Here is an 11,368-nt window from a genome sequence, read left to right on the forward strand (position 1 = left end):
AATAACTCCCAATTCAGTATTTTTTTTTCTCCACCCCTACCCCATCCACTATTTTGTTTTGTTGGGAAGCCATGGTTTCATGCAAGCGGATCGTCAAGGGAGAGGATCGCGTGCTTTATCTGTGGTGATGTGGTCACACAGGGCTAGGCTTGCATAATTCTGGGAACTTTCAATAAATTCCTTGGGGTTCCAGGAAACCTGGTTGGAGGTTTCCAGAGTTTCTGCTTGTTCCCTCCTCATTCTAGGATCCCCCAACCAGGACTTTGTGAATACCTGGGAATTTATTGAAAGTTACAGGAATTTTACAACCCTACACAGAGCTCACCATCAGACCAGGGGTTTGAGGTGTGTTTACTCTCATGTTTGTTTTTAGTACATTGTCCAGACTGGGGTGATTACCATAAGGGTACCATTGTCCAGACTGGGGTGATTACCATAAGGGTACCATTGTCCAGACTGGGGTGATTACCATAAGAGTACCATTGTCCAGACTGGGGTGATTACCATAAGAGTACCATTGTCCAGACTGGGGTGATTACCATAAGAGTACCATTGTCCAGACTGGGGTGATTACCATAAGGGTACCATTGTCCAGACTGGGGTGATTACCATAAGAGTACCATTGTCCAGACTGGGGTGATTACCATAAGAGTACCATTGTCCAGATTGTCCATAGAGTACCATTGTCCAGAGAATAAGGTACCATTGTGTCTGACTGCAGACTGGGGTGATTACCATAAGAGTACCATTTCAGACTGGGGTGATTCATAAGAGTACCATTGTCCAGACTGGGGTGATTACCTTCTCAGAGCATTGTCCAGACTTGATTACCATAAGAGTACCATTGTACTGGGGTGGTCATTGTTCTGGGCTGACTATGCTGACTATTTTCTCCCTCAAACCTAGGATGCTGCTTGTTTTTGTAATCGGAAAAAGTGCTTTGACTGGCTCTATAAAGCAACATTGAGGCTTTTGTGGATATTAATTTGGGCCTTTTGTTGTGTGTTCTTGTCTTGTGAACCACAGACAGAGCAGTGTTTCACTGTGTTAAGGTGTTTCCTCTCACATGGAATACACAGCAGTTCGGTTGTGGCCCTGATAGCGTATGATGAAGATCTGTACAGGATTGAAACAATGGATGCAAACCAGTAAAATCCATCACTAGACCGTGAGAGAGCCTGTGTCGTAACTGTCTCTCTACAATGACGAGTGAGTCAGATAGACAGTGATGAGCTTTGTGGCAGAGCTCCAACTGAAACTCACCTGACTGAATGGATAGATCTCTGTCCCTCAGGATAGGCAGTTTAGTTGCATCTGAAGAAGTTTCATTGTGTAACATGACAAAGTTCTCTTGTCTTCATGTACAGTTGTGGACCAAATTCCAGGGGTGGTCTTATACCATCCCATACGTTTTACCTAGGCAATCTTAACAGATACGTGACGTGAATTACATCATGTCCTCTAATAAAACAGTCTGTTCCATTTCAAATCCTTGTGTATTGTTATGATTGGAACACACACTGACTTTTTCCCCACTGTGAGATTTGTAGAAGTATTGCTTCATTGCCGTGTTTGCAGACTAGCAGACCAGACCAGACGTGTGTGTGTGTGTGCGTGCGTGCCGTTCTCCGTGGGAGGTCAGGGAAGTCTGAGAATGTTTACCTGCTTGTGTCTCCTGGCACTGAATTATTTGTAATTATTAAATGAAGGGTTTGATATGTAGGGTTCTTTGAATGTCTGGGCTCTGAAGTAAACAGTGTGTGGACCGCTGCATTCCAGTTGCTGTTTGTTCAGCACATTAAGCTGATAAGGAACCATAACACATGCTCAAAGCAGCAGTACAGACCTCTCATCAGGCGGCACACCAGACACACACAAACCACCAGCTTACTCAGACGCACGCAACACACAGTAGAAATGTTTTATGTGTATTTGTACTTTAACCTTCGTTTCACTTAATTTTTTGTCATGTCTCTTTTGGGATATTGAGGGTTTCAATTCTACATTGTTGCTGGTTTAGTGGCCCCAGTGTTTTAAAATCAAATCTGTTGCAATCAGAGGGCTTTTCCCGGAAGGCCCTGATGTGAAAGACATCATTCTGGTATTACAAAGATGTATTGTTGGATATTACATAGCTGAACAGCCCTCTCCCCCACCTCTCTGTCATAGAAACCCCCAACACATCCATCATACAGGGAAATGCCAGAGCACAGGGAGTTCACGTCTCAACTTCCATTTCTCTTTCATTTTGTTTATTTCCTTTATGGGTTCCAAATGCACCCTCTATCCAGCAGGCTCAAATCCAGCCGTATACAGCCCCCCGAATCCAGTGCTGACTGGCTCTCTTCCTTCACACTTTACACTATTCACGGACCAGAGCTTTCACCTAGACACCAATACCTCTTCATTTAGCTTACAACCACCTGCACACAGCTTACTTAGTCCGTTGTCACATGCTGCTACAGTAGGTTTTAGTAGTTATTGCGTGGTTTGGCCCTGTCAAGGCTGTTAAACCTCATTCAGAGAAGTCTATTGTCTTCTCGCTACATTTCAGCAGTTATTAGGGCATTACATAAATACAGTCTGTTCCTGTTTCTATAGGTTAGCTTTCCTTCTCAGGGAAAAGGGCCTTTGCCTGTGAATGGCATCCATAAACCATGTTTTCAGGACTAATTGTGGAAATGACTGAATACAGGAAGTAGACTTGGAGCCTATTTCAATAGCTGTTATTGCAGTATTATGAGTTAGTATTTGTTCCATCATTACAAGGAGTCGGTCTGTAGATCGTTTTGTCTGTCCTCAAAAAAATGATTGATCTTCTCCCTGAATTTCCTCTTGTGAGGAATCTTAGTTTGGCTGTGGCATATGTGATCCTCCTGCCCAGTGTGTGTTTTTTTTAGTTAGCGGGAGCATCTGGGCATACACTCGCACATATCAAACACACCCCAAATGATCTCTAAATAAGTGTTTGGCTCCTATAAATCACCGGCTCCATAACCCACTGACACACACACACACTGCAGAGAAATGGCCCCTTGATTAGTTTCATTAGATGGCAGTACCGTCTGTATTATTGTAGACCTAGCAGTAATTTACCTGGACAACCACTATGGTTTGGTAGAAGTACCGTAGTCTAGTCTAGGAGGAGCTGTTGTAAAGAAGATAGGTTTAAACACTACGTGTGAACTATTTGTCTCAGACACCTTGGAGCAGGATGTCTCGTTGCTTGCAGTGGATCTTGGTGAGAGGGGGAAAGCAAACTGGAGCGAGGCGATGTGGATCAGATTGTTCTGCAAGGTGATGGCTTAAAGTCCTTTTCAGGCTTGTCTAAATAATTTAAATAATTCTATGTTTATCAGTACTGTACACAAACACTAACTCCTTTTAAATCTCTATTTAAGGTTAATGAGGGCTGTCGGCTGATGGCTCCTAGTCTGTCTCTGGACAGGCAGTTAGGCATGCAGACCAGCTCCGTCTCAGGTCCATGACACATAATAGGCCTTCATGACATCATCAGGTCCTCATAGCCCCCGGGAGACTTACCTCTGTCATGAGCTGGGGAGAGAGTGATTTTAGGAGGGGGAGAAGAAGAGCTGGAAGTCTCTCTTTCTCTCTTATCACCCCCATGCTAGCTGTGCATTGGCCATCTGACTGGGGATGTAGATAAAGGGCCTCATTGCCAAAATCTTGAACTATCACTAAGGGGCGGCAGGGTAGCCTAGTGGTTAGAGCGTTGGACTAGTAACCGGAAGGTTACTACTTCAAATCCTCGAGCTGACGAGGTACAAATCTGTTGTTCTGCCCCTGAACAGGCAGTTAACCCACTGTTCCTAGGCCGTCATTGAAAATAAGAATTTGTTATTAACTGAAATAAATAAATAATAGTTAAGTAAAATAAAAAGGAAGGATACAGTCCTTGTATGATCATTTTCCAGATCAGATAAAGTGAGAGAACTGTGTGTAGCTCAAGACAAACACACACAGAGAGACAGGTGGGTCTAATGTAGAGCAGATCTCCTGATCCCATCTGTCTGTGGGGGAAAATACTGTGCCTGGCCACCTGCAGCATAGCCTGCCGACTGCTGTGGAGCACCCTGACTCACCGCCCTGCCTGGCGTATGGTGGTGATGTTACGGCTGGCCTGGTGTCAGGTTGTAGCATGCTGTTGGGAGGCTCCGAGCCGTGAGTGATATCAGTGCTGTTAGTCAGCCCTGAGCGAACAAGCATGGAATGGAGCAGTGTGTGTGTTTGTCATCCTGCCTCTGTGCTGGCCTGGTCCTCTTTCTTGTGGGCCTCATTGTTTATCTTATGTGGTTTCCCTAGTCTCTCTCCATCCGCTGATGTGTTTATGGAGCAACACACACACACAAACACACCTCCCCAAGTGTTAAGTTAGTCAGGGATGCACAGACTAAACGCGTACGTTGAGTGTGAGCCCACCAGGCAAGGAAACTGCTCTCATCTATGGAGAACTGTGTCACTCTCCTTAGACACCTGTTTGTGTTCAGAGCTCACCTCCTACATGGGAAGTGAACCAATAGAATCTCTATTAACCTTACATGGGAAATAAATAGAGACATACAGTATTAGTGTCCATATAAGCCTAGTTTTTCATATAAGCATTTCAGAGAATGGCCAGTAGAGGTCTGTGTGGAGTAAAGGTGTATGGTGGGTGGAAGGGGGGGGACTGCATTCCCTCCGGCCCACAGTTACACCCTTTGTTTTGTTTAATTGAAGATGCAACAGTTGTTTATTTACTTAAGTGAGCTTGCGTGATATTTCATGGTTACATCTTAGACAAGGACTTGATCTCACATTACTGGAATGATAATCACAGCTGTCTATCCAACAGCATGGAGAGGGAGCCTGCCTCCCCACGCCATCCCTCTTTCTCCTCCTCTCTTCCTACCCCTCTCTCTTGTACACACGGGTGGATGCTGGAGTCCCAGTGATCTTTTCCAGATGGTTTACCTCACCGAGCCACTCTCTAACCCTCCTTCAGTCTCTACACTTTCTCTCTCTCCCCCTTTCTCTGTGTCCCACTCTGTCTCTCTCACATTCACACACTCACTTCTCTCTGCTCACTGGCTTGTTAGGGAGACACTTCCTTGGCCCAGCAGACTTCCTCCATCTAATCCTATAAAACAGGTTTATTCTGTGGACACTCCGCCCCCCACCCCCATTGAGGATTAGGGGCGGTGTGTGTGTCTGACTGACTGTGTGTGTGTACACATGCATCAAATCAAATTGTATTTGTCACATCCGCCAAACACCACTGGTAAGCGTGTCTTTGCATACTTGTGTGTGTCAGCCCCTAGTGCTTACCGTGCAGCCTAGTGCTTACCGTGCAGCCTAGTGCTTACCGTGCAGCCTAGTGCTTACTGTGTGTCTCTGTCTGTCTGTCTGTCTGTCTGTGAGACTGCTCAACAACTACAGGAAGCATTTGGTTGCAGTCATTGCAGCTAAAGGTGGCACAACCAGTTATTGAGTGTAAGGGGGCAATTACTTTTAAAAATGTATTTAATAAATTATGCATCTTTTTGGGGGTAAACTCAGGTTTCGGTTGAAGATCATAACATTCAGTATCAAAAATAGAGAATCAGAGAGGGGGCAAACTTTTTGGCACTGTATGTCTAAAACGGTCCTCCCTTCCACACACCTGTCCGGTCCTCTCCTCCCTTCCCTTCACCTGTCCTGTCCTCTCCTCCCTTCCCCTCACCTGTCCTCTCCTCCCTTCCCCTCACCTGTCCTCTCCTCTCTCTGGTCCTGTCGTGAAAAAAAACAGACAGCAGCCGCGAGTGACAGACAGTTATCATTTGGTCCATGCTCTGTTGCACACTTATGTCACATGTAGAGCTTGTTTTTGTATTTGCACTGTGTTATCCCATTATTAATGCAATGGCTTAGCATGGTTTGCTCCTTCATATCGACCGTTTTACACTGGTAACTAAGGTAAAGGTGGTGAAATGACTATGGTAAAGATCACAGGTTGTACATGCTTTGTACCTGTCCTCTGCCTGCCTGTCCCTGTCTGACTGTTTGTCTACCCTTACAGGGCGCCCTGAGCAGTGAGCGGGACTATGAGAGCGTGGTGCTGATGAATATGAGACAAGCATCAGAGAGACAGAGACTCATAGAGGAGATGCAGAGAGAGGACGAGGAGGATGCAGCATAGTACCAGCCCAGATCCAGTCTCAGAACGGGATTCAATCCAAGGTGTGTTTTCTGTAAGCGTGCGGTGCTTGACATTTGAAGGTAATTTCCGTTTGAGCTGACATCTGCACCCTATACTGTGAATGCGATCTCCGCGCTTCAATGTACCTTTGAATGAATCCTGGCCCCAGACCCAGTCCAGCTCTTCCCAGCCACAACTAAACTACAGTTTACTATACACCTGATGCTTTAGTTTCATAAAGCACATCTCATCTGTGTTTAAAAAAAAAAAAATATATATCTGTTGAATAAACATATTTTTTAAAGAACGGGTGAGTTTCTGGTTTGTCATTTACTGAATTACTACCAGCTACTATTCTAATGTAAACTCAACCAGTGTACTTTTTCATCCAAACCACTTGTAAGATGAACAGGGGAACAATAACTTTATACTAACAAGGAATGTTATCATAACGTATTGCAAAAGACCCCAAAGAGATGGGCCATCCAACACATCTAAATGATGCAATCATGTCATTTGCATCTGTCACTATCACTTTCTCAAACTGTAAAAAGTTAGGGTAATGAACAATCTTTGCAGCAAAGAGACTGAGTCGTTTCCCTTTAATGCAATTTGAAGTTGTCTTCCAACAGTGTAAACCACAGACCATGTGAAAAGAAGATGGGGAAATCATGGCTATTATATTTTTAACTGTCAATCAGCCTGGGATGGGAGTGGTAGTACTGTAGGCATGTTTTCAAGGGAATGTTTGTGGCCCCACGTGATGAAATGGGAATATACTCTCGAAGGCCCTTTATTACAACAGTGGTGGTTATGATTGTTTTGAGTTTTGTATATCGAAGGTACTGTACAACTTCAAGGCTGTAACTTGATCTGAAGACTTTGGTACCACCCTGCACTGAACTTTTACATTGGAGTTAGCGTTCAAAATATGCCTATTCTAAGTGCGATTCACCCTCGTCTCCTCTGTCAAATCCTGTTTACTGGTTGTGCTACAATAAATACATCTGTTCCTTGAAAGTATCATGAAGAGAATCTGATGACTAGTTGGTCATCCCAATGAAAACAACTGAACTGAAGATCAAATGTACACGTCCCGTAAATAGTTGGCATTCATGAAAGATATATTCATACAGTATCATGACCGTTCCTCTCTTGCCAGAATGTTGTGGTTTCAGATGAGTTTCCCAACAGAGGCTGTTAAAGGAGTTGCTCATGGAGGAAGAGGTCTCCTGATGTCACAGCCGAATGCTGGGATGTCTGGGCCACTTCCATTTAGGACCTGACACACTGAGCTAGGCTACAGTCACTCTGACCAGAGAAACAAACATTTGTAACAGCGTCCTCTCCGTGGGACATCCAAAAACAAAATAGATGTATGTTGTCCCTCAGGGGACTATGGTATAATGTAGTCTATTCCTGGGGCTGTGTGAAGTTTCTTCCTGTCATCGTGTTATTTTGGAGACTCATAGCCAGCTGGTTGGTCCAACCCAGTGATCCATCTCCCCGGCACTCCCAGCCTGCCGCAGCTCTCTTACACAACAACGGACAGCTGTGGTGTGAGCCATCGTGTCCCAACACTTCTCTCCCCACACTCTCCTCTCCTACTGCAATATACACTAATCAGATGGTTCTATTTATGCATTTGATGGACGGCCTGTCATACCCGAGAGAAAAAAGCTGAACATTGAGTCCAAATTACAAGAGGGAATACAATTACAGTTCCAGGAACATATCCGGATTGTGCTGCATGCAAATGAAACAGGAAGATGTGGCGTCCCAACAAAAGCCATCCAATCAACAGAAGCCTCCGGCGGCATCTTCACAGCATCCTCTTCCTCAGATCCTCTGTCCGTGTGGAAGCTGGCAGCTCCTCAGATGCCAGCAGAACCTGGAACCGACCACAGTTGTGCCCGCATGGAGAAATTAGGGGCCCTTTTGATATTTGGGTGTAAATTGTGGCCAAGTCACAGCAGGAGGCCTGGCGAAGGCTTGGTGATCTAGGGTTAGCCTCAGATATGCGCTGGCAGCCCAGAGACTAATGAAACCACCCAGTAGCAGCAGAAGTGCTGGCTCAGATGGTCTCCACCAGGCATGCCTGCAGCACACTCGTCACACTTACAGGACCCGACTAACTGAGGTCTCACTGGCCCACTTTGAGAGTCTAAAAACCACTGCAGACGTGCCATATTTCCCCTCAACCTGAGGCGTGAAGGCACAGTTCCAATGGCTTGTTTAGAGCTTTTTTTTTCAGAGAGCATGACACATTTGTCCAACAAATGTAATGCTTACCATATTGTACTGACAGATGGCAGACAGGGAGATCAGACTTCCAACCTGTCCTTTTAAGTATACTCTACCTCCTTGAGAGTTGGGACATGCCACGGAACAAATATCAAATCACCTTTATTATCATTTCTTCACATGCATCTAATTATATTACCAATGATATGAAAACTAACATTCTCACACAGCTCCTTTTTACACCAACTTTTGACAGTTTTCTGTCACTTATTTCTTAGTTGTATGTACATATCTACCTCAATTACCTCATAACTCTGTACATTGTACTGGTACCCCTTGTATATAGCCAAGTTATCATTACTCATTGTGTATTTATTACTTTTCTATTTTCTTTCTCTCTGCAATGTTGGGAATGGCCCATAATTAAGCAGTTCACTGTTAAATCGACACCTGTTTACAGAGCATTTGAGAAAATGGAATAGGATTCAGGATAGAGGAATATTTGCTTGGCCTAAAGGCAATGTCAAACTTTGGAACTGATTCAACATCATACTCTTGACATTCAGATTCAGTTCGTAATGAAGTGAACTACATTCCTCTCTGGAATGTACTTTTCTTGACATCGTCCTGTTTCCCTGATGTCTGTAAACCCATTGCTACGATAGATTACGAACAAACCACTACACACATTTGGTAGCTGCTCCATCACATTGGAGTGAATTTGAATGGGAGTACAAAAGATTTTGGACAAGTACTGTCATTATACAAATTCACACATTTGCTAACGGGGCAAATAACGATCTGGAGAATTGATCATTCGAAATTCAGTCATCTGCACCCCTTGCTAAAAAAAGTAATAAATGGAAAACAAAGGACCATTACATCACAAAGAACAGTAGCAAAATTAATGTATAGAATCCATCCTTGATTTTTGATGTAATACGTACAATATAGGTTGAGCTCTTGCTCCTCATTGGACAGAACACTACCACCACAACCTTGTGGCCCAAGACACACTATCAGTGTCATTGATCCACAGTCAGGTCACTCAGTCTCCTTGTGCATGCACCACACCAGCGTTTGTCCCACGCCTGTCATCGTCACCATACGGAAGCCAATCTTCTCCAACTTGTCCAACACCAACCGCGGAGGTTCGTCCACGTGGTACTCCGAGCTGCAAGGGGCAGAAAGTTTTTAGTTTCTCAGATGTAAAATGTCAAACTCATTCTGTGAACTCTGTCAGGAGTGCGAACACACGCAGGAGAACTCAGCTAAATGAGCCAGGATTGTGTTTGATTATTCCCTCCACACCTTGGTTCATTTTCCAAAAGCACTTGTGGCAGATCCGCAATGACAACACTTCCCTGTTGTTCAATCAGCTCTGCTTGTCTGCTCTCAAACTACAGAACAACAGCCTATGTCCTGCTCTGGTTCAACTTATACCACTACTACACCATTCTTCCGTCGCTCAGAGGCTTGTCATAATCTTGGCCGTAAGGATGGAGACATACAATGAGATATACTCAACACTCACAAATTGTTCCCCAGCATGGTGGTTTTCCTGGCTCCCAGGTAGTTCATTATTGCTGGGTCAGAGTATACATCTCCTACCATGGTTGGCCCAGTCTCCTGAAAAACAGATATTCAGGTGTGTGCACAAATGCTACAAACCATTAACACATTACTAATATTGATACACAATATTAGGAAGGACCTTTCTTGATACACACAGGAAACTGTTCAGGGTGAAAAACCCAGCAGCGTTGCAGTTCTTGACACAAACCAGTGTGCTCAAAGGCACTTAAATCTTTTGTCTTGCCCATTCACCCTCTGAATGGCACACACACACAATCCATGTCTCAAGATTTAAAAATCCTTCTTTAACCGGTCTCCTCCCCTTCATCTGCACTGATTGAAGTAGAATTAACAAGTGACATCAATAAGGGATCATAGCTTTCACCTGGATTCGCCTGGTCAGTTTGTCATGGAACGAGCATCTGTTCTTAATGTTTTGTACACTCCGTTGCATTCTTGAAATACATTGACAAACACCGAAAATATGCATGGCATGCCATCCACAATCTCTATAACAATTTACCAGTTATGCACAGAAATAGAAATAGGCCTACATACTTTATCTGACTGGGCAGTGAACGTGTTTTTAATTTGGTGTACTGAAGAAAAAGAAACGAGACGCGAGCTGCTATGCACTAGTTCGAATTTGTTTCGCTTCCATGTTTGCAAATGTTACAATGTTGCAAACTTGGACATAGCTGATACCTATGTAATAAGCTACACGTCAAAATCGGCGACATTGTTGCAGAGCCTTCCTTTACAAAGTCTTTAGTCTCTATAACATTTCGGCGTGCGTGTCAACCGCAAGGATGCAGTCTGTATGCTATGACGGGAAGAGGAATACTAACCAGCCGGATCTGAGTACTAACGAGTACATAGGGCATCCTGGATCTCAACCGTTTAACGGGTAGTCCCCCGGGAATGGATGATAAGACAGTTACTTAAGAGAGACCACAGTGCGCTTTCCAAGTTACACTCGCACTGACAGCTCACAGCAGAATGCGGAAACACCCATCGCAATGGACCAATCATAGCTCTCCCAGCTTCTTGTCAACAATGCTGGTGCATGCACAGTGCGCGTGCTTGTCCCAATATTATAGTAAAAGAAAAAGCTATTCATTTAGGCACACAATATTGTTTATTTTACGCATCAAACTGGACAGAATGTGAACGTGTTTTATATTAAAGGCATATCTGATGTCAAATGTATGGCTTTTTTGTCAGACCTATTAAAATCAGGGCCACTCATAAATGTAGCAGCACTATTTGTTTAAAGAGTATACACTCCCCTCTGTTTGTATTTGGACAGTAAAACTAACCTTTTTAATTTGCCTCTATAATCCAGATTTTTTTTGTGGATAAAATGTTACAAAT

At 44.0% G+C, this 11,368-nt stretch overlaps 2 protein-coding genes across 2 annotated transcripts in view; one reads left to right on the forward strand and one right to left on the reverse strand.

Annotated features, from left to right (window-relative positions):
* Positions 1–6,482, forward strand: part of LOC118362440 (dnaJ homolog subfamily C member 17-like) — a 60,181-nt gene extending 53,699 nt beyond the window's left edge. The window contains exon 11 of the mRNA XM_035742775.2: positions 6,056–6,482. Coding sequence (XP_035598668.1) covers positions 6,056–6,175 — 120 coding nt within the window. The 3' untranslated portion in view covers positions 6,176–6,482. The remainder of the gene's footprint in view (positions 1–6,055) is intronic.
* A 2,082-nt stretch (positions 6,483–8,564) lies between these two features.
* On the reverse strand, positions 8,565–11,015 carry gchfr (GTP cyclohydrolase I feedback regulator). The gene is made up of 3 exons (XM_035742778.2): positions 10,843–11,015; positions 9,954–10,048; positions 8,565–9,593 (listed from the first exon to the last, which is right to left on the reverse strand). The coding sequence occupies exons 1-3, from the start codon at positions 10,876–10,878 to the stop codon at positions 9,464–9,466; spliced, it is 261 nt and encodes an 86-aa protein (XP_035598671.1). The 5' UTR covers positions 10,879–11,015; the 3' UTR covers positions 8,565–9,463.
* Positions 11,016–11,368: the final 353 nt, after the last annotated feature.

Source organism: Oncorhynchus keta, chromosome 29 (genome assembly GCF_023373465.1).
Source record: "Oncorhynchus keta strain PuntledgeMale-10-30-2019 chromosome 29, Oket_V2, whole genome shotgun sequence".
In the NCBI taxonomy this organism is placed as follows: Eukaryota; Metazoa; Chordata; class Actinopteri; order Salmoniformes; family Salmonidae; genus Oncorhynchus; species Oncorhynchus keta.